At 45.8% G+C, this 23871-nt stretch overlaps 1 protein-coding gene across 1 annotated transcript in view; it reads right to left on the bottom strand.

The window, feature by feature from the left end:
- Positions 1-18172, bottom strand: part of FLT1 (fms related receptor tyrosine kinase 1) — a 159936-nt gene extending 141764 nt beyond the window's left edge. The window contains exon 1 of the mRNA XM_019736494.3: positions 17766-18172. Coding sequence (XP_019592053.2) covers positions 17766-17829 — 64 coding nt within the window. The 5' untranslated portion in view covers positions 17830-18172. The remainder of the gene's footprint in view (positions 1-17765) is intronic.
- Between the last annotated feature and the right edge of the window lie 5699 nt (positions 18173-23871).

The following is a 23871-nucleotide window of genomic DNA, read 5'->3' as shown; positions in this document are numbered from 1 at the left end:
GTCTTCAATCTAGTTGGGGAGGGCGCAGCTCACTGTCCCACGTGGGAATCGAACCAGCAACCCTGTTGTTCAGAGCTTGCGCTCCAACCAACTGAGCCATCTGGCCGCCCCTAGCATTTATATCTTGAATTCAGGTGTAAGAAAACAAGTGAACACATTATTAAAAAGTTTCATTTCAGCAGTTAGCATTGTCACCACCCTATAGATACGTTCATTTGAATAATTCTGCTGCGGTCTGTTTTAAAGCTATTTTACAATTTGTATTTTAATTGTCGGTCCACAAAATCCTTGAATAGCTTTTCAGGGTGTGGCACAAAGGACAGCCCACGATGAGCTGTTGTGAAGTGGGCAGTCCCTAAAATAATCACAACTTGGATGGGCTTCATTCCATCCATGCATGAGTTATTCACTTTACTCATTTTTCCTTAAACTTTATCAAAGTTATTTAAAAGGAAAAATTTGCTGTGATTTGAGATGTTTACCAAGAGAAAAGTCCTCTCATAACATCGACATTCCGACTGTCAGTGTTTATGAGGGGGCACGTCTTCAGTGGGCCTCTCTGAGCTCTTACTTGACACTGGCTTCTCCGAGGGTGAGGGTTTCACAGGGCATGTCCATTTATCATTAGGCCTGTCACCAGGCTACCATCAGGAGCCTACCCTCCCAACGACCTGTACCCGTGCACAGCTCCTTTTCATATGACACCAGAGTTAATTAAGGTCAGTCAGTGAGAAATCTCCTGCCGACCAAGGAGTTACCTTTTCCCCAAAAATGCTCTCCTCCCACACCACTGTTCTTTCATTGAATAGGTTCAAAAACCACCTCCATAGAGCTGTCTAACAACATGTCATTTCAATTTACCGTACGATGTCATGGACGTTATCTGAGCTCCCTGGAGCAAGGGTCAAGATCTGGTTGACAGAGCACGAGACATAGCTTGGAAAGTATTCAGTAGAGAAGCCTGTTAGCGCTTCATCTGGGTATGCAAAGGGAGATGAACAGAACAAATGATCTTTAGACCCTAAAAGTGCTCGGAGGACGGTTTCATGTGTTAGGCAGCACTTAGCTACATCTCCATTTCTCTACCAATAGCGGGAAATGCATTACATTTGAAGTGTACCCCCCACTGGCTAGTTCTTAGCCAGTGTTAACTGCTCAGAGGACATGGGGGGCGGGGCGCTGGGTCTGCTGTCACCTCGTATAGAATGGATCATAATTACCAGTAGTGTTATGCTATTGTGCATGTTGATTTCAGGCCAGAATCTATGACCTTTCAGGTTATGAGCACCTGAAAAAGAGATCGCTCCGTAGAGGTGCAATTTCAATAAACCCGTGCAATATACGCAAGACTAAATATATAACACTTGGCTTAACGGAAGGAACTGGCCCTTTTGTTCATCTTTCATCAATTGGGGCATCCTCTTTAGAATCATAATGCTTTGAAATGCTCCAGTATCAGGTCAATGGCGATGCATATAGCTGAGAGAACACGTGACTAACAGGTGCATTCGGAATAGTACTAATATGAATAAAATGCTTGAACTGAACAGTTATTCATCTGGAAGCATTGGACAGTATGTGTGCAACCCATGACTTAGAAATCTAAAGTTTTCCCTATTCTACATGGTACTAGGGGTACAGTTTGGCCTGCCACCAAACATTTTACCAAATACTCTGCTGCCCATTACTGATCAATGTCACAGTTCCAGGCATCTATGGAGATGATGACAGGAAGGCCTCTGAATTTCATGGACATGTTACCTGCATGGATCCCTGTGGGCTCCCTTAGGAAGGAAAGCATCACAGAGAGGGTTTGGGAAATAGTTTATCAACTCAATATAGGAACTTGATGTAAAATGCTTAAAGCATAAAAACTAAAACTGGAACTTTTTTTAAAAAAAGATTTTATTGGGGAAGGGGAACAGGACTTTATTGGGGAACAGTGTGTACTTCCAGGACTTTTTTTTTTCCAAGTCAAGTTGTTGTCCTTTTGGTCTTAGTTATGGAGGGCACAGCTCAGCTCCAGGTCCAGTTGCTGTTGCTAATTGCAGGGGGCACAGCCCACCATCCCTTGCGGGAGTTGAACCGGCAACCTTGTGGTTGAGAAAAGGCGTTCCAACCAACTGAGCCATCCCGGAGGCAGCTCAGCTCAAGGTGCTGTGTTCAATCTTAGATGCAGGGAACGCAGCCCACCATCCCTTGCGGGAGTCGAGGAATCGAACTGGCAACCTTGTGGTTGAGAGGATGCGCTCCAACTAACTGAGCCATCTGGGAGCTCAGCGGCAGCTCAGCTCAAGGTGCAGTGCTCAATCTTAGTTGTGGGGGGCGGAGCCCCCCATCCCTTGCGGGACTCGAGGAATTGAACTGGGAACCTTGTGGTTGAGAGTCCACTGGCCCATGTGGGAATCGAACCGGCAGCCTTCGGAGTTAGGAGCATGGAGCTCTAACCGCCTGAGCCACCGGGCTGGCCCTAAAATTGGAACTTTTAAATGTTAGTTTGGTCACTGCCTATATAACCTGTCACATAACAGGTCATCTTCAGATTCACACACAGTTCTTCTTTCTGGGGAAAAATAAATGAATATATCATGTATGTTGCGATGCTATTAAATAACCTTAAAAATACATTGTGCTAAAGTTTTAATTTTGAATCCAAAATAATGCCTTAAGAGTGTTGTATAAAAATGATGAAGAAAGGTTATTGGTACACGGGCAGTGAGCCAGGCATGCACCTTAACACTCATCCAAGGACAAGCCCGAAACCTTATTGTAGCTATCCCAATGTTTGGTCTATTCTTTTCATATGTTCTTCAGCTTTATAACCTATTGCAAATAATGAGGGAATACCATTTACTTTGCACATAAAAATAGGGGAGAAATGAAAAGAGATTGCAAGGCTGAGCATGATGACGTTCTGACATTACTTTGAAGCTGACTCTGATGGTTTATGAAGTCCAAACTACAGAGAAAACATTTTTCTGGTGTTCTTTAGACTGTCTATAAGAAAGTGCTTTATAAATTCACTCACTAAGAGGAAGGTTGAGTGATCCCTGTCTTTGTAACCAATAACATACACAAAACCCTGTGACCCTTGAAATTTAAATGGCCAAGAGTGTGTGATAAAAGGGATTCATCACAGGGGAACTGAATTTTTGAAAACTCCATTAGTATATTTTCTAAGGCTCATTAAACACTATTCTTGGATGTGGGGTTTCTATTGTCAAAATCAGTTTCCTTCTTACTTAAATAATTTGAAATTGCACATATTTTGGAGACTAATCATAGACAATGGGAAGAGCATACTGACTGAACTATTCTTTTTAATTCTGGGTTCCTTTAATTTTCATATTTTCTTGTGCTCAGTTAATTTACATAAGAAGTGTTTGTAATAACTGTGCCTTCCTAAGATTTTACAAACTTTGAAAAAACTGGGCCAGATGGCTCAGTTGGTTAGAGCTCAAGTTCTGAGCAGCGGGGTTGCCGGTTCGATTCCCACATGGGCCAGTGAGCTGCGCCCTCCACAACTAGATTGAAGGACAACGACTCAGAGCTGATGGGCCTGGAGAAACACATGGTTCCCCAATATTCCCCAATAAAATTTTTTTAAAAAATCTTAGATGGAATTAATGTTGTATAAGTTTTGCTGAGAGTCAAGGTTCTGGAAGGGAAAGTAACCTATTAAAAGCAGTATGCTTCCACCGGCAGTAACTCAACTTTTAAAGATATAATTTACTGAACATTTTTCACTCATTTCAGTATGTGATCCGAAGGCCTTCCTAACAAACATCCACAGAAGACTTTAAAGGCATTTATACCCCAAACCTGGAGAATATTGTTTTTAATTCTTGAGACATTTTATTCATGTACTTTTCATTAATCTATCTAGAACTTTGTTTCTAGAATTAGCCTTTATGATGTCTTGCAAGAAATCACATCTCTGATGAAAGAGAAAACAAAACAAAGCACCAATTTCTGTTATCAGTTGGCGGTCAACCTAATAGGCTTTAAAATAACTTACGAACCAGCTCATTTTGGTAGAGAAGACCAGAACCAATAAGCAGAGTTACATAAATCCAGAAGGAAGTACTCTGTGGAGAGGCACTAAGGACCCCAATACCAGAGCTGTCCCCACAAAGTTAAACCACCAACACCCTCAGGAAGAGGCTGACATGGGGGGTTAAAGGCTGGACTCCCATCCATGACTAGGAGTCTGGGAACTCGTCCCTCATTTGTCTCTTCTCCTGTCTCTCTTCAATGCCTGCCAACCCTGGTTTTTCCCTACTCCATTCCCAATGTGACCCCTCCCGTTCCCCCGCTTACCGTGTTGATTCCTCCATCCCTCAGCCTCAGTATTTATTCTTCTATTTAATATTTGAAACATACACTAAGATAGTAATGAGTAATAAGACAAACAAGATTGCTTTCTTTAAAGCATTTATAAGTGAGGCTGGACAACAGACAAATAAACAAGTAAATGTAGGTATATGGAGTTTCATACTTATAAATTCCTTTTTATATAAACATAAAATTACATTATATTTGTATGCTATCATGGAGTACCAGAGAGGGGGGATAGTTAAGCCAGCCCAGGGAGGGAGGGACCTCTCAGAAGAATGATGTTGAAGGTGAGACCTGAAGAATGACTGTATTTGCTGAAGGAAACATCAGGGTATCTTTCTCTTTCAAAGACTTCCAAATCTTCAAACCCTCCACAGCTCATCTTAGTTTTTAAATAATTGTTTTCTTTTACCAACTGTCCTTCAAGTCTCTTGCATCTACAACTCTGCTTTCCTTGACCCCTTTGCTAAGAGGAGAAAGCCTATTGTCTTCTTCCAATGCCCTGGAGTGTGTACGTGTCTGTGTGTGTGTGTGTGTCTGGGTATGTGTGTTTTTAGTCTGCGGTCTACCTGACTTCACTCACCACTAGAATAAAAGCCACAAGTGAACATTCACTACAAGATATGCCCAGGAGACATTGTGCTTTTGGAAATCATGGAAGAGGCCTGCAATGAGGGGGAGAAAAGAAAACGATGGGATGTGCACGAGCCAGGACTTAACTCATCCCGCCTTTTCACTCCTCTTCCTAGCTCACACCATGGATGGTCCAGGCCAAGAGGAAATAGTTTTCAACCCACATGTTCTCATCCAAGATGGCAAAAGCAGTGGCACCAACAGTAACAGCACCGAACATCTTCAGGCTGTGTTGGTGCACCTAGAAATTCAAGTTCCCAATCAACTGTCCTCTTCTGTGCTGTTTGGGAACCTTGACCAGCTCAGAGGGTCCCAGCAGGAGGGTTCATCTAAAGGAAATATCTCTGGGAACCGTTTCTCTAGTGGCTGGGCAGCTCAGATCCTCATTCTGAATCCCGAGTCTGGATTCAGTTCAGGAGAACATGGCCAGCTCAGCCAGGGCTAAGGAAGGGGGTCACTGGAACCAGAGGGTGCTTCAAATGGAAGGAACAGAACATTTCAAATGTGTGGGGAGAATTATTGCCAGCTCTCAGACATATTTGGGCCAACCTCCTCCACCTACACACACACACGTAGATTCTTAGAAGGAGAACTAATGTGGAACCATGACGTCTACAGAGGCCCCTGAGGCCCAGAGGAACGGCGAGGAGCGAGTGTCAGACGTTTCGGGCAGAGTTTATTGAATGACTGACCGGCACTGTAGTGGATTCACAGCTGTCAAGATGCATCAGCAACAAACCTTTTGCCTTGAAGGGCTTCCCTTGAGTGGCCTCTTAGGACATGAGTCATCTACAAGTAGATTAGGTAAATACCAAGAAATGTAGATTATCTAAATCAACAAATAGAGGTCACCTCCAAACTATGTGTGTTTTCTTTTGAAAGGATGTGCTTTTGAGCACAGGGAATCATACTTTGCTAACATAAGTGATTCATTTCAGTAAAATCCACAGTTAATGTCCCAAAATAAGACAATGATAAACATATAGCACAATAAGTACAACCATGTTTCTATCTCGAAATAAAATGTGTTACTTGATAATTGCTTGAGCACCTTTCAAGTGAATATGTTTGAAATGTTCTAAAACAAAACAGTCTTCTACGCCTGCCTGAACTCACACTGGAAGTTGGGCATCACCCTAGAATGAGGACTGCTTATGAAATGGCATCAGGAGAATTACGTTTGACATGATCCATAGTTTTCCTCATGAAATCACAGCAGAAAATACAGCATTCCAAAATGCTGTAAGAAAATATATTTTTTGAAAGAAATTACCCTCCCCCCCAGTCTGTACTTAACATTCTCCCACATGGTGAGTGAATTATTCCAGGAAGACCATGCCTTGCCCAATTTGCCTGGACTGCAAAGCACACATGAAAGAAAAACAACCCGATTTCTATATTTTAGAATTTTACTACTCCTAAAAAGAGATCTGTCTAGATATAGAATCACTTAATTTAATGTCCAGTCTAAAAGGCTAATAGACATTCTTGAAATAGAAATTCTTGGAAATTAGCATTCATGTTAGTTTCCTGAATTTCTAAGTGACTTTATGTGGCAAACACTTTGCATTGGGTATTTTTCACTTACCAATTTTGGAGTCAGGGACGGGGCAACAATTGGTAGAACCACTTTTAATCTGTGCATCAACAATGTACGTCAAATATTCCCTAATCCTCAAGAAGTTATAGGTACACAGGGTCCATTCTAGGGCAATAGGGGATAACGATAATTTAATAATAAATAGGGGAATTACTCAATTCTTTTTTTTCCCTCCAGTTCTAGCAGAATTCCCTATGGAGAAGATTTCAAAGCTATAAAAATTTCCAAATAACAGCAGAGAACAAAAATCCAATCCAGCAGGAGACATTAAGTGGAAAATAGAGTTAAACAGTGTTTTCGAAAAAGAAAACAATACCATTAATCATAGGCGAAATGCTGTAACAGGGGTTTACATTGCCTTTTAAAATTGTTTGTTTGCAATCCCTCTAATATATCCCTGCCTTTCCATCTGTTTATACATTTTTGGTTTCTCTAATGCCAAGTTAGAAAAAGAAAACAAGCATAAAAATCAAACAGTATATGTATCACCCCTCCTTATAATTTTCATCCAAGGCATACATCCATTTGACCACTCTCCACTGTTTCTTCGGAACACAAGATAAAACTCCTCAAAGGATGGCAGGATACAATTTTTCTCAGATTGGGATAAACGTGGCCATATTTGGGTATCCCAAAGTGTCCCTCTCCAAGTAATATAGATCAAGAAAGACGGAAATCGCTTTTTTCTCTCTTGACTTCTTGCACACTTGGATAGCTGAAAGGAATGCTCTAAGGAAGAGCAAGAGACCCAGGGAGAAACAGGGCTTAAAGAAATGTTTCCATTTCTGATAACAGTACAAGGATCCTGATCAAACAGGGAAATCAAGGCCTGTGGCTGTGGCCGTCCCAGACCGAAAGTAACTCCTCCAGGAAAATGCTCGGGAACACTTGTCCTTTTCTCACACAAAACAGCTTGTTATTCTACACCCTGAAAACCAATCTGGTTTTCCTTGATTCCTAGATTTTAACATTCAAGGTATGTTAGGTAAATGTTCGAGGGAAGAGCATCGATTTTAAAATCTGAGGCATAGGTTCGAATCCCGATCTGGTCATGCCATAGGGGTGTGAGTCTTGGCAAGTCACTAAAGGTTTCTGTGCAGAAAAGAAAGTTAAAAGTGTGCATGCTCAGTGGGTGCATTCCTCCCCCTTCCCCTTGGGGTCGTGTTTAGTGTACCCCTCCCCCAACCCAGGTAGGGCCTTCAGAGTCAGGGTCCTTGGCTGTACTCCAGCTTCAGTAAGAATAAGCTCCAAGTCTTTGCGGTTTCAGGGACCTAAAAGGTTCCCCGAGCCGTAGACACTGGATTCCCGGCACAGGGCAATCCCGGCTTTTTCTGAGGTCCTGCGTGCGGAGAGCTTTTCCAGAATCAAAGTACTGGCTGCATCGTCCGTCCTGTGTTTTCTGAATTAGTTTAAAGCTACTTACAGGAGAGCAGTTTTGAAGCCCATATAAAATCATGTTCTTAATGGCTTTGGAGACCTTTTTCTGACCTGAATTTTTAGAAAGGTACTTGATTGGAAAGGTCCTTGAATACTCATGATACTAGGAAAATCGGCCTGATGAAAATTCTGTCTTAATAGAGACTCCAATGGTGTCTGCCACAGGGAGCAGTGGAATCTCCAAAGGCCGCTTTAAGCTGGAGTAGCAGTGGCTTCTCACATTCTTTAGAGATGGCAATATTCCCAGGAAAAATGGTTTTGAAAGAAGGGAAAGACTAGCACACTCTCATCGCTGCTTATTTCCTTCTCCCCTCTTCGTTTAGGCTGGAAGTCCTGGAGATAGGAGGGTGGTTTGGAGTCTGATGGAATGAGACTGAAATGATCCAGCCTTACTTATCTCTTCTGTGCTCTTAGGAAAAGTATTTCATTGACCTAAGCCTCAGTTTCCTCATGTTTAAGAGTACTGTGCTACCTCTTGGGATTGCATAAAATAACCAATTCAATCAAAGTGCCTGACAATCCAGAGGGGTTGGCTTCCTCCTTTCTACCTCCCCCAAAGCATACAGCCTCACCACATCCTCCAAACGAAGGTACTCAATCAGAGACTGTATGATACAAGCCCCGAGAAGCTGCAGAGCTGTCTACACTCAGAATCTGAGGGTCAGCTGTCCTCCCGTGCTGGTGTCATGGCACTCATAAGAGGCTAGCAGCCTCTAATCAAAAGTTGTACCCCAATCAAAAGGTCTGTGAATCGGAAGCTTTTCCACTGGACCAGTCGTCTCACTCACAGGCATTGTTTAGAAGGGTCAGGGCGTTATTCATTATTATTTTCTTGGCCAAACTCCTGCCTAATATCTAGACTGAAAAGAAAAGGCTAAGTAGTGGTGTGGTATGGCAGATTGAAAAAAATGGCCACAATATTGTACAGCTCCTCCCATCAAGACAGGAGCCTATTTCCCCAGCCCCTGACTCTGGGTGAGGACCAATTGAATGTGGCAGAGGGGTATTGTAAGAATTCCAAAGCCCAGGCCTCAAAAGGCCCTGGAGCTTCCATCGTTGCCCTCTTGGACCGCCCCTGCCACCACGTAAGGAAGCCAGGGCCAGATTACTGAATGGTGAAAGACCCATGCAGAGGGAGACCCAGTGACAGCCAGCACCAAGGTCCCAGTTCAAATGTCAGGTCACTACAGCTGCATGAGTGACCCACCATCCAGCTGGATGGATGAAAAGCTATCCAGTGGAGCCCAGCTCAAATTTCTAATCCACACATTCATAAGACATAATGAATTCTTGTTTTAGGCCACTGAGTTTTGGGGCAGGCTGTTTCATAGCAACAGATGACAGTTACAAACGCTGCCATGACTCAGCCCTGCAGAGGCAGTGACCCAGTAGTGTGCAAAGTGTGTACACTTCTCACGTTTGAAAATAAAAGTGTTCATGTGGTGCTCACAGAGTGTCAAATCTTACATGCCCTATCGGTACCCCAGAGGCTCTCAGGGAAGAAGTGGCTATCCTGTTGCCCCCAAAATAAGACCTAGCTGGACAGTCAGCTCTAATGCGTCTTTTGGAGCAAAAATTAATATAAGAGCCGGTCTCATTTTACTATAATAGTAAAATGAGACCAGCTCTTATATAATATAATATAGTATAATATAATACCGGATCTTATATTAATTTTTGCTCCAAAAGACTCATTAGTGCTGATTGTCCAGCTGGGTCTTATTTTTGGGGAAAAGTAGCATTCCTGGTGTTTCACAAGGTCCCAGAACCGCTTCTGCACAGTGGCCGGCCAGCTCTGTCTCCAACCAGGCAGTGACTTTTCTCACCAATGGGGACAGACCGCTAGCACATCACAAAAGTCAGCAGAACCAAAATGCTCCAACTGGTAGAATTCAGCCTCCCAGGTGTGTGTGAGGGGGGAGGGGGGGAGAGTGTGTGTGTGTGTGTGTGTGTGTGTGTGTGTGTGTGTGTGTGCTGATCCCAGCAAAGGAAACATGGAGGCAGGGGCTCAGCTGCAGAGGCAAAGCAGCGCGAGGCCTCCCACAGCCCTGTGGGGAAAGCAGGGCTGGGAATGAGGCACACGGTTGGTCGGGACAGGTCAGTACACATATGGCACCTTTTGAAAGGACTCTAGACATTTGCCAATGCTTCTATAGAGGAAAGGCGGAATGCTCCGTGGTGTGAGGCAGAGAAGAAAGACTGTTGTCTAGATCAGCAATTCAGGGCCGGTTCCTAACTCACATACACCACTCAGCAAAACAGACCCACTTTCCTCAGAAGGCAATTCCGCTACATCCATTGATGGCACGTCCCAAACATGTCATCCTAGCCTGTCTTCTACACACTAAAAGCATAGTCTCCTCCTGGCAGGAATTCTTGTAAGTACAGCTTCCTCCACCTTGTGATATGCCCCAGTAACGATTCAGTGCCTTTTACACATTGGCACGTGGGCAGGTGCCTCCTAGGTGGCCAAGCCTCTCAAATCAGCCCCAGGGTACGGGTTCTCAAAGCCAGGTGTCTGGATCAGGTGCATCTCGACCTCACCTGGGAAGTTGTCAGAAATGCAAATTCTTGGCCCCAGCCCAGACTATTGGAATCAGAGACTCTGGATGTAGCAAGCTCTCCAGGTAATTTGGATGTCTGATGAAATAGTTTCTTAACCTCTGCCTGGAGCTTTAAAACTACTGGTGCCTGGGTCTCCCCTTCCCCCGCCCAATTGTGATTAAACTGTCAGGAGTGCAGCCAGGGCAAGACGGTGTTTAAAAGCTCCCGGGAGGATTCTAATACAGAGCTAAGGCTGGGGACCCTAGAGAGAAGCAAAGGGTTTCCCAGAACTCAATGGGAACAGTAAGTACTAATCAGCGTTTTGTTAAAGGTGGCCTTGAGTTTAGGTGGTTTCGTATTTGTGGATAATGAAAGCCAAAGCTTTTCGTTTATACAAGGTTCACTTCAGGCCTCTTTTAACAAAAGAGTCTGATCATTGTTAAAGCTTGGGTGGTGTAGACCACAGGATGGGTCTGTGGCTTGAAAGGAAATCTATTCCCACTCCACCCCTTCAACAGAAGGACTGGAGACTCGGCTGAGAAAAAAACGCCTGTAAGCACTGTGATCATCTATGAAAGGACAAATGCATTGGCCAAGATTCGCAATGAGACAAGGAAGAGCGCAAGTGCAAAACACATTAGATCTCAAGCCAGGAAAAAGCAGAAAAAAATCGTTATCAGCGACAGCATGACACCATGAGACAACTTGACCACAGAGATTCTGGAGAAAGAGACACCTTCGCTGGTTTTCATTACCAAGTAATTTTGTTTGGGAAGCAAATGCCTTGTAAAACTTTGATGTATGGTTAAAACCTATTTCATGCCATTTTTGCTCTTTCCCCCAAGTCCATATTTTCTAAGACCTTGATCTTGCACCGAGGATTTGGTTCACCTTGGTATCTTCAAGATCACATCTCTGTTTACTTTGATTACAGGTCCAAGCTAAGTCTGTAAAAAAAAGAGTCTTGAAGTAGGACACAGGTGTCCCAGCAGAAAACGGGGCACAGAACAATGTGGGGGCCACAAGAGGCTGCTGGCCAGCCCAGGTCCAATCCCTGAGTCACACAGGTCAAAGGTGAAAAGGACTTAGACCCTGACACCAGAGTTAAGAATCCTTTACTAAAATCAGTGCTTCTCCATTTTTAATGTATCAACAAAACATCTGGGGACTTCATTGAAATGCACTCTCTGATTCATTAAGGTCCAGCATGGACCACACTTGGAGAAGCAAGTTTTGGAGTATGTTGTAGGTGTGTGCAAAGTATGGGGCTGGGGGGGTGGGGGGAGGCACCAACGTGAGCCCTGACCATGCGCTTCAGATTTTTCAGATTAGGTCTCACACCTTCCTAGTAGGGAGGGCCTGCCAAGAGCCTGTTTGCACGAGTGGTTGAGGAGAACCCAGCCGAGAAAAGAGGAAATCAGGCGGGTAGCCTGGTCTTGTGCCTTGAAACCAAAGGCTCCTATTGAAACAGAGCATTGGTGCTGTGTGTGGATGCCTCTGTCCTTTGGGTTGGCGTCAGAGCCCGGCACCCGAGGACTCAGATTTGAGTCTATGAGAGGACACGTAAGTCTAACCGTAACATCTGACAGCACTGTTGTCTCTAAAAATTGGATAAGACACTGCAGGGTCAAGTCAAAGCTCTTGGCACCTCACTAAGAGAAGCAAAGACAGAACTTCTGCACAGACCAAAGCCCGGCTTTGGGGGCTCAGAGGACTCAGGGAAGTATGAAGACAAAACGGATAGGGATTATGGGAAGTAAGTATTTCAGAGAGTTGAAGCTCATAGCTGATTTCCCATATCTTAGTCACTTGTTGCAGTGGACAAACATCATCTATTAGGAACAGTCCCTCTAAGGAATCCACTGTCACTGAGACCAAATGGACAGGCAGGAGCACACCCATATACTGGAATAAATTCCTATCTGGCCTTGACTCATTTCTTATTTGAAATGATAATGTGGCTACATCATTCATTCATTCACTCATTCATCCAACACTTCCCGAGAACCTCCATGTCAGGCATTACAGTAGGTGCCAGGGATCTGAGGACAGCTAGAGTCTCTCCTCAAACAGCCAGGGCACAGCCAGGTGAGAGGAACTGGAGGAGGGCTCATAGAGCGGCCACGTATAGGAGGGTACGTACAGGAGGACACATGCAGAAGTGCAAGAACAATTCATTCTGTCTGGGGCTACAAGGAAGCACTCGGGGAGATGGTTCTGAGCTGGATTTTGAAGGCGGGGGAGGAAGAGATGCAGAGGGAGAAAAGGGTCTAGCAGACAAGCAGTGCCAACACAGGGCAATGAAAGTACGAGGCCCATCTGTAGAAGGGTGAGTAATTTCTGACTGGGGTAGAGTTTGTGTAGCTGGGACACAGGGTGTGTGGAGAGAAGTGGTGAAAGATGAAGCTGGTACTGCAAACCACAACTATATTTAAGGCACAGCAGTTCAAAAGAAGAATCTAACTACTCACAAGAAACATTAATCTTTTCACCGAATCTCTCGGCATACTACCGAGCAGCCATTAACTGGATATTCTTAATTCAAACCCCTATGGGCTTTAAGGAAATCGATGAAATTTTTATATGAGAAAAAGATGCTGGAGTTTACAAAGAAATTTTAGTACTGCAATAATGTCTCTCAACAAATATTTGAACACCTCTACGCCACCTGGGGTAGAGGAAGTATGAAAATGAAGCAGAAATGTTATCTGTAGACTAAGCGTTGGGATCCCTTCCTGGGTCTGTCACCAGCCAGCTGCTGACCTTAGCTGGGGGGAAAATATCGCCAAACTGCGCTGGGTGGATTTTCTCATCTCTGAGGTGAGTAGATCCCATCTACGAGGTTCCATCTCGCTCTCCCAATGTGTGTGTCTGTGAGACATCAAATCTCTTGAGAACATCAAGGAGAAGAGCAATAATCAGAAATGGCTTCACCAAGACTGATGGGAAATCCCCAGGAATTCTTGACATCCCCCCACATCCGCCCGCACCGCAATGCAGGAAATCTAGTCCACTATCTCCAGCAGACTCAATGGAACCATTTCCTTAATGAAACCCCCTTAGCAGTCCCAGATGCTAAGCCAGAGGCTGTCCTTTCAAGCCCTCCCTCAATTACCCCATTCCTTCCATTTCCTTCCCCTCCCTCAATCTGGTATAAAGCCCAGTAATTTAATCAGCAGCATGCAATTTCCAAGGCACCCTAGTGTGTCAGGAGTCAGCGGTAAGCCTGGAGAGCATCTGGCAGATCCCCTCATTCCTTCCCAGCTCACCACTACACCACGGCCAGGGGGACAGACTGGATCCTTCTGTTAAATTGGTTAAACCCAGTGCAACAGGTGCTTTCAGTGCTTTGAACCATCCCTAACAATACATTTTTACTTAAAAAAAAAAAAAAAGGCCGGGTGTTATTAATATTACAAATGTCCTTCCTCCCCTATCCACAATGACAAACACTCTGAAAAATTATGATATGTACTTGACACCCAGCAAACTCATGACGATGACGCAACTAAACCAAGAACCGGACGACCCCAAGCTTTGCATTTAACACCCAAGTGCCAAGCTTCTCTCACTTTCTCTCCATTCTTAGGCCCATTCACATACCATCTCAACTTAACATACTACAGAAGCTGCCGCTCTGTTATTTTTTCTTGCTTTGCAGAACTTCCCAAGCCAGAGTAAATATCAGCCATGACTTTGCTATAGGTTGGAGAACACTTCCTCAAGGACATGATATTTTTTGGGGTCCATATAAAACCATTTTTTTGCAATATACCATTTTCCACTCCATTATTATATACATTCAAAGTAGATTTAGAATGTCTCCATCGTTTTTGGTAAGGAGAACAAAGCGATTATTTGGTTCTAAAACGTCTTATCAGATAGGTTCAGTGAGGTTTAGTATCCTCATTGAAGTTAAAACTCTTTTAAAATAAAGTTATTTGGGATCAAATAAGTGAGCACTGATAACAAAAAAGAAATGCATATGGGTTTAAAATGACTGGAATCCTTAGAAGAGATACTGTAACTAGAGTTATGAAGTAGAGTCTGCTTCCTAGAGTTAACACCCTGCTAAAGAAGCCCAAGACAATGTTACAGGAGTTTGGGCATCCTCTAACAGCTTGTGCAGCCCACCAGAGACCAAGTTAATTGGTTGTTTAGGTGCAGTCTAGTGAAGAAGAAAATACTGTGTGATTACTGAAAGCGGGGAAACCCAGTTCGTCCTTCCAGCGTCAGCTCTGGCTTCTCAGTTTCCCATCCATGCTGTGCGCAAATGTTGGTAAGGGAGGGAGAGAGAGAGACAGACTGTTCAGCCTGTTTCTTAGACTCATTCATTGGATGTTAGAGTTGGCAAAGGCCTTAGAAATAACCGTCTATTCTAACTTCTGAAGCTTATGTACGGAAACCAAAGCATCGCTTAGTTTTCACTAAAAAAGAAACTGGATAGCTCATTAAAGAATTTTCTACAGGGAAAGAACAAAACTTCAAATAATAATAAAGGTAAAAAACATTGAGGAACTAGAGTAGGTGACTACTTATAGTTCACCTGCAGCAGCATCTATCAGTTAGAAAACTGAGCGGATTGCCAAAGGTGCTAAATAATTAACATTTCACATATGCAGTCGAGAGACACAACCAAAAAAGTGTGGCTGCCTAAACCTTGGGCAAAACAACAAAAATCATTGCGTACAATTAGCTTTATTATAAGATATATTACATTCAATTTGGAAATGGGTATTATTTTCATGTAATTGTTATTTAACTTTATGTTATTCATGTAGACTTCCCTCCCAAAATTTCCAAGTGAAGCATTTCCAATTAGTTATAGCAAATTGTAAATGTTAGCTGCTCAAAGACACAGGAAAAATTGGGACAGAAAAAAAGGGTCTGTGGCTTTAGTGTAGGACGTGGTGGTGCCTTAGAAGTAAGAAAATGAGGCTTTGGAGAGAAGGGGCTTTTTTTTTAAAGAGGAAGATTGCAATACAGACGTGTTGCAAACAGCTAAATTATTGGCATCTTTTTATTTCCCAGGGTATTTGGAAGAAGATACATATACTCTTTGGGGGAAATGCATTATCTTTTTGTATTACTGAACCTCTGGTTATTTTACCTTGCAATGCACACATGCACATCACCCCCCACCCCCCACACACAGTAATAATAACTGATAAATCTGCAAAGGCTGTGAGCAGACCCTGGCCCAGGATGGGTGCAAGCGGGACTCCTGATAAATCCACAGGACAGAAACTTGGCCCCTTTTGGGCCCCCCTCTCCAGAGCTGCGGTCCTTGGGTTCAGTTCAAAAGCCCTGATATGGTTTAGAAAGTCAGTAGCGACTGTTTCGCCGACTGTTTCACCGTAAGATGTTTGTTCACCAGACGGAGAAGCCTGTGGTTTAAGGCAGGCTTTGAAATTACCAATGCCTTCCGCTGATGGAATGGTCCTTAAACCGGCAGGTAAAGGGGTTCTCACCTTGCCAGTGTTTTGTCTTGCTTTCTTCCTATAACACATGTGTAAATTTTGTTTAATCACAAGAGTTCCAAGATTTCTGCCTCATTTAAGTAAAACAAAATCTAAGAGAAATCACAAGAGGATCTTATGTTTCTGAAAAGCTTCCACCGATCTCAGTAGCCCCTAATAGAGAACTATACTTCACTAGTCAACCACAGCTTTGAAACAAAAATAAAGGTATATCTGTGTGAAGCAGAAAATCTAATAAAACGTATATTCTTCCCTCCATTCTTCGGATTTACGGCAATTACCTAGATTTACCTTTATGTAACAGACAGATGGACTTTAGCAAGTTATTTAAATGCTGTAAGCAATTGTATCAAAAAAAGTGACTTTCAAAACAAAAATGTATTTTTGAATTAGAAAAGCAACATTTAATTTAATATAGTTGTTTTAGCAACTTTCCCAACTTACAGCGAGTTCTCAGAATTACTTCACCTTGCTTCTAGGTTTAATGGTTTCACCAATCTAGTTGGAACTATTGCTTGTTATTTAGAAACTGATGGTCTAATTAGTTTTCCCACTGTGAAAGACTATTTGACTGTTACAGCCTTTGGAATTTAACAATAATTTTTTAAAGCAAAATACGCTCAACCCTACTGACTTTCCTTCCCGGGATCATTGCAATAATTTATTTTATTATGCTACTGTCTTTTATGTCATATTTTACCTTTTCTCCATGATGGATAACAGAAAGGCGCTCCGAAATCGGGCTCTCTGTGCCCACGGGGACCGAACCAAAAGGCTCGGCCACTCTGTCCCGCTAGGCAGAGCCTCGAGTCCGAGCTCCGAAATCCCCGCGGGCTGTGGCGCCTCGCTGGGGCGGCTTCCAACCTAACCGCTGTGCGACCTTCTGGCCCCGAAGGTTCTGCCGCCTGTTTCCCTAACGCCCAGGAAAGGGGCGGACCTCATTCGTTCCTCAAACCGCATCTTTTGGTCCAAATCATCGGCCCTTTCTTCTTTCGGAATTTAAAGGCTAGATTTGCAATTCCGAAACTTAACGGTATTCGGGTTCCCCACTGGCCTCGTCGGTCAGGTTCACTCAGGTCGGCGACCTGGGCAGGCTGCGCGCTCCGGCCCCGCGGTGGGAGAAACGCGGGAGGAGTGGACGCTCGTAGGACATCCCGGGGACAGTCGGGCTCGGGGACTCGAAGTGAGTCGAAAGATACCAGCTCTTGCCATCTCCGGGGTTTTGTCTGCTCCCGGCAAACAAGCGAACCCTTCCAAGTGGGCTCTCCTCCTTCCCTCTCGAGGCGCGACGTCGTGGCCTGTGCCCAACGTCGCCACCGTGGGGCTCAGCCCAGCCCCCCGGCAGCCTCACGGGAGTTCTGAGAGCCGCGGCTCTAGGCTCCGGAGGGCCCCGCGGACCCGCGCCAGGCCTCCTGGAAGCAGGTCTGGGGTCAGGCAAGTCCGGGTGCGCGGCTCTCCCCGAGCCCGGAGCCGGGCAGAATGGATCAACGACTTCAGCCGCCAAGGGGCAGCCCCAGCGCTGTCCAGGGCGGCGATGCCCGCGGGGCTCGCCAGCTGCTCTCCGAGGCGCGCACCCTGACCACCCAGCGGAGGAGAAGGGCGCCACGGCGCCAGGCGTGCCCACTGCGACGCGTGTCCCAGGTTCCCGCCGAGGCTCGCCTCCCCGAGGGCCCCCGGCCCCGGCCACCAGGGTGTGCCCCTGCCGCCCCATCACGGCCCGGGTAGCGCCCTACCTGTGAGAAGCAGACCGCCGAGCAGCGCGCACAGCAGGACGCCGGTGTCCCAGCAGCTGACCATGGTGAGCGCGACGCGGCCTGCTCGCTCGGTGCCCGCGCTCCTGACGGGGGACCTATCCAGCCGCCGGATCCTGTCTTCTTGCTCTCCGCGGCCGCTGGCCCTGCGCTCTGGCTCCGCGCCCCGAGCGCCACTATCCGCGGCTCCAGCCAGGAAGACAGCCACTTGCCGGGTAATCCTCGCAGCTCCGCGTCCTTGGCCGCTACGCTCCAGTCCCGGAACCCGCTGCGAGCCGCCGCCGCCGCCGCCGCCACCGGGGAAGAGCCGCGAGGAGTGTCCGGCGGGCGCGCTCCGAGACTCCAGCGGACCTCGTTGAAGAGCAGCTGAGGGCGGGGGCCATTTATAACCTTTCCACAGCCCACTTCCTACCCCGGCACCTCCTTCCAGTGACGTCAAGGGGTCCCCCACCCCTCATCCGCCTCCCCACCTACCCTCTTCCTCCGGGACCTGATTCCCTAAGGCTACAGAGAGGGGCGGGGGCTCCGGGGGCGGGGGGCCGGGGCTGAGCGCTCCGCGGGGCGGAGAGCGCCCGTGCTCTGGGAGGCGCTGGAGACGCGTCCAGGGAGCGCAGCCCCAGGCAGGTTCAGGGTCCGCGCTCCCGTCCCTCCTGCCCCCGTGCCTCCTCCTGCCCCCGTCCCTCCTCCTGCCCTTAGTGCTCAGGAAATCCTCGCAGGCTCCCTCCACCCGGTTTACTCAGCCCTGGGGGCCGCCCGAAGCTGGGAAGGGGACAAGACTGGAGCTCCACCGCCCGCCCCCTGGGCGGAAAGTCCGATCCACGGGAAGCTGGCCGCGCCCCCGAGACGGTGTTCTTGGCACCAAGGATTGAGGCGCAGTCCGGCTCCCTTCTCGCCTACCCAGCTGCCCCCCAGCTCCCTGACTGTACTCAGACGTCTAGGAAGGCGCCGGAAACCTTCGGAACCGGGGCCTGGAACGGGAGCGCCGGAGGGCACCGGACCCTTGCCTGGCACCTTATGGAAGGCCGCGAACCCGCTCTGGTCCCTGGGGAGTGTGTCTGTATCTTTTTCGGCCACAGATGCTCCCGCCCAAGTCATTTCCTAAATCCGCCGCCTTCCTAGAAGGAAAACAAGGCTTAGTATCGTGATACCTTTTTAAAAGCTGAGGCGTGAAACTGCTCCTACAACTTGTAAGGGCCGACCTGGCACGTGAACTTTATTTCCTAAATGCTCGAAAAAAATGTTTCTGATGGGAGCTTGTTACGCAAGACGATTGACTGCTGGTCTTCGAACAAAAGCAGGTGAAATAAACTTGAGGCACTAGATCATTTGCGATGGCACCAATTCCACTTTGTTCTTTAATTTTGTCTGCATGACCTCAGAGACTGGAAGCGTCCTGGGCTCCACTGAGCAGCTCAGCTTTGTCTCTGTAAATACCGCCGCCTTGAAAAATAGTTCTACTGGAACCTGCAGATGGTCAAGATAAAAGGAACTGTGATGACTCCTAAACGGGGCCAGCGACTCTTCCAGAAGGACTGGACTACCTCCCCGTATGGGAAGATTGGGCAATTCGAACTTGCCACACCTCTCTGCACTGTAGAGCAAGGACAGGTCCCTGCCACCCTCCGCCCCACGCAGGAAACGCGTGTCCGCGCACCTGGCGCCGGGGCGCCTGAGCCACAGTCCATCGTGGTTCAAAAGGAAGCAAGACGCGCGAGGCCATTGCTAGCCCGCGGGCTTCATCAGCCTTTTCCATTTCTCCAGTGCTCCTCACCACGCTCCCCGCCCGTTTACTCTGCCTCGCCCGAGCCTGATTTCTCCAAAACCACAGGCTCGTTCCTTGAAAGTAAACACGGAACGCAGCGCGGGAGGCTGACAGCGGGTCCTTCTCGAACCTGGTCCCCCAGCCCAGGTCACAGTCTGGGACTCACCCGAGAGCCTCACTTCAGAGCCTCGTGTCACTGCCCCCATCCCTCCGAAGGAGAAGCCGTCAGCATTGTCCTTCTGCCACCTCCTATGGACCAGGCATTGTGTTAGAGCCAAAAAACACTGATGCGAAGATCTCATCTCTGCCTTCTAAGGGCGGGGCTTAGAATCTGGGAAGGAAGTTGGCACCGAAAGGGGCCAAGACAGCACAGTGTCAGGATCACAGGGCTGGGGGCGGGGGCGGGGGCGGGGAGGGGTGGGGGAGGTTCGGGTTTGCGATGGGCGCAGAGAAGAGGTGGTCTGTCGGGTCTGGAGGACTCAGGGGGGATTCTCAGGAGAGACCGTTAGCTGACCCTGGGGGGAAAGTGGACCATAGCACAACCTACAAAAGTTGAATACAACTTTTTAAATGCAATTTGATTTTTAAAAACTCTCTAATACCCTCTTCAGAAATGAATGTACAGAGTTCGTTTGTGAAGCCGGAACAGGTCATTGTTGAATGGCTGAAACGGGTTTCGTCATCTCAAATGCCAGTCAACAATACTAATTTATTGCTCAATTATTTAAGGTTAAAAGAGTCATGGTTGAATAACTTAATTTACACCAAAATCATTTTGCATCGAGTGGTCCTTCACAAGTCCCCCAACTATTCTTTTGAAAAGTTGCAGGCTTTAATGATAGCAATTTTCTTTCCGACTTCTTTTGTTAGTCGCATTAGCTTCCTCACAAGAACTCAACATGCTACAGGTTGTCACCAGGTTTGCTCATGATTTCATTTTAGCTTAGATGAATTCTAGCATTGAGGTAAATGAACATCTAAATTAAAATGATGAGAAATAAAGGTATGACTCTCAACCCTCTCCCCCCCTCCACTAAAAGAGATAATACATTTGAATAAGAATGGGCTACAGTACTCTCCAACTAAATCACTAACGAAGAGGTTTTATAGATAGTGGCGATGGAAAAGATCTATTTCAACATGCCTGGTGCATATAAAAAGCTATTGAAGTGGACTATCTACTTCCTTCCTGCCCACACACAAAAGAACATTTCATCTCCTGCAAAACCAGACACTCTCTCTTGTTATCAGCTATAAACATTCTCTTGAGGATTCTTTCTAGTCCCTATTCAGAGGCACACTCTTGGTAAAACCAACAGTTTTAATGTTCAAGACGGAATAATAGTGTGGGAGCATCAGTGTGGGAGACAAGAGAGAAGCCAGGGCCTCATTTCCTGCCACGGACCACGGGTGCAAGGGCTCAGCTTGCAGTCACTGGGGCTCAATCAGGAATCTCATCCCCACATGGGCTAGGTAGCTTCAGACCAAAGAAAAAATAACATCTGTGGCTACACGCTGCATAGCATAAATATGTGTGGTTGGCCACGGCAACCAAATGATCTCATAAAACCCTGCTGTGTTATATGAAAAGAACACCTCACAGGACATAGCCACGCGACATGACAGTTCAGGCTGCTTGGAAGAAGCACATACAGACCTGGTGTGGCAAGCACTGCTGATGGAGTTCCTCGGGGGCCATCTCTTTTCTGCCTCTCTCCCACCCCCACACCTCACTCTGGTCCCAACTACCTGTTCCTGTTCCTCACCTGGTTAGTGCTTATCTCACTTTTTTAAAAAAAATAAATTTTATTGGGAAATATTGGGGAACAGTGTGTTTCTCCAGGGCCCAGCAGCTCCAAGTTATTGTGCTTCAATCTAGTTGTGGAGGGCGCAGCTCAGCTCCAAGTCCAAGTCCAGTTGCCGTTTTCAATCTTTAGTTGCAGGGGGCGCAGCCCACCATCCCATGTGGGAATTGAACTGGCAACCTTGTTGTTGAGAGCTCGCACCCTAACCATCTGAGCCATCCGGCTACTCTTGCTTATCTCACATTGGTTTATTCAGGGTTCCAGCTTCTTTTTGAGGCTGTGTGTCCCAGTGCTGGACTCCTAGTTAGCCCGTATCTCCTTCTGCTCCCCAGGGGCTGTGACACAGATACTGTGCTTCTGTTACTGCAACCTAAGATCAAAGAGACCTTTTCTGTCAGCTACTTCAGACCCTGCACTCTTAGGAAACCTACTCTGGCTTAACACCCGGAGGCTTTTTCACAAGAGCTGTACAGCCCTGGCTTTGACAACTCAAATCGCAGACCCTTATACACCCTCTTATTAAACTTCTTATTTGATTTAGTCCATCTTTCTGGCCTGTTGAAATCTATCTGGTCTCCAATTCTGCCATTTAGTGCATATTCTATATCTCCTGCTTCAAATTATCCACAAATAGGATAAGTGCGCCTTCTGGGTCATCATCAAAATCATGAAGGAGGAGAGAGATGAATGAATGAATGAATGAATGAATGAATGAATGAATGAATGAATGAATTTGAAGAGGTTGAGGAAACCAAAGTATTCCTTTGTGTCATTATCTCTAGATGTATGTTCATCAAGGGAGACTGCATATTAACTTGTTAGTATTTACCATGTCATTATTTAGGAATAACTGATGGTCTGAACAAGAGTTAATAAGACAGGTAAGTTTTAGTCAAGGTATTCTAGGAAAGTGAAAAAAAAAAAAACTAGACTGACATCATTAAAGAAGATTGGGGCAGGAGAAAGGCAAAACAGAGAAGGGAATACTAAAGGAAAAATAGTTGGCTAAGGAAATCTGCATAAGTGTCATCTAATCGTGATAATTAACAAGTTTGCCAAAGGTTAATTTTATCTCAGTATATAACTGTCAGCTATTGACTTTTTTTATTTTAAAAATATTATATTATGTTTAATACACCCTTAGTGAGAAAACGTTTTTGACGGTTGAAGAGATGGGGAGCGGGATGGAGGATGAATCAAAATTGAACCATCTCCACATAAACCATCACTTTGTTAGATTTCATGCTAGTCTTTTTCATATAGAGTGCTCTTATTTTTCCATGTTTCTGCATAGCCTCATAATTATTATCTAATAGCTGCAAAATATTTTCCTATGACTCGATATTTCAATTTCATCGTTATAAATAATTCCAAAATAAATTTGACACTGGAATGTTTTTTAATTAAACACACACACTCAGTACTCATTCCTCTCCTCCTTCCAATCCTTTCTCTCTCTCTCTCTCTCTCTCTCTCTCTCACACACACACACACACACACACACACACACACACACACACACACCAATGTTCTTGCTTCATTTGAAACTTGTAGCAGCTTAGTCCAACAGTGGCCTGGCTGAGCAATCAGAAAGAAAAGGTCTGTGTCAGGGTGCATGATCCAGGAAATGTGTTCTTTCTTTCAGTTAATGTTTTTGTGCACATACCCCTTACACAGTCATGTGTCAGTCATGTTGAAAATAGTAACATGGAAGATATAATTATTGCCCTACAAGGCCTTACAGTTTGAGATGGCCAAGCTTACATAAAACCTTGGGAAACAATTCTATCACAACTATAATAAAAGCAAGAAGAAGATACAGTTGTGAGTACTACAAAGAATTATTAATTATGAAGTTGGGCAATGGTTTGGAAGGCAGTAACAGGTTTGTATCAGCAGAGAGGAGAGGGCATTCTAAAAGAAGGTGAAGGGAGTAAAACCAATCAGCTATGGAGGGAAAGCGTGTGGATGAGGAGTCAGAAGAGGAGGGAGGCGCCAAGTTCAAGTAGGAAAGGTTGAGGGACCTTGATGACTTGGTAGATAAATGTAAATGTGTTTCATCCTGCCAGTACTAGGAAGGGATGGTTTAGGATGGTTAGGCTACCATATAGGGGCTTAAAAGGTAATGAGACTGGAAGGAAAGGACTAAGCTACTAAATAGATTTATGAAGAAACAAACTATGAAGTGGTGAGAGGATATGACTGGAACAATGAAGGGAAAGATCTCTGGTTAGTAGTTTGGAGAAGGGATGGAGAGAGAAATTCACTTTGGGGTCGAGGTGAGGGAGAGGGAGGAGCCCAAGAGAAGCCACATTTCCAAGGAGGGCTGTGAGCTGCTGTGCACTGCCCGGGGGGAGCAGAGGGGAGGGAAGCAGAGGGGAGGACTAGGTTTCAGCCAGGTTGAGGTTAAGTGGCCAGTTGAAAGCAACCTACTTTATTTTGCTGCTTGAGCCACAGAAGGGCTTGAAGTGATCGTCTGGCTCAGACCCAAACATTTTAAGGAAGTAGAAATTCATCATCA

Source organism: Rhinolophus sinicus, chromosome 16 (genome assembly GCF_057876585.1).
Source record: "Rhinolophus sinicus isolate RSI-liver-muscle chromosome 16, RSI-T2T, whole genome shotgun sequence".
NCBI lineage: Eukaryota > Metazoa > Chordata > Mammalia > Chiroptera > Rhinolophidae > Rhinolophus > Rhinolophus sinicus.
This window is presented reverse-complemented; position numbering and strand designations above follow the sequence as displayed.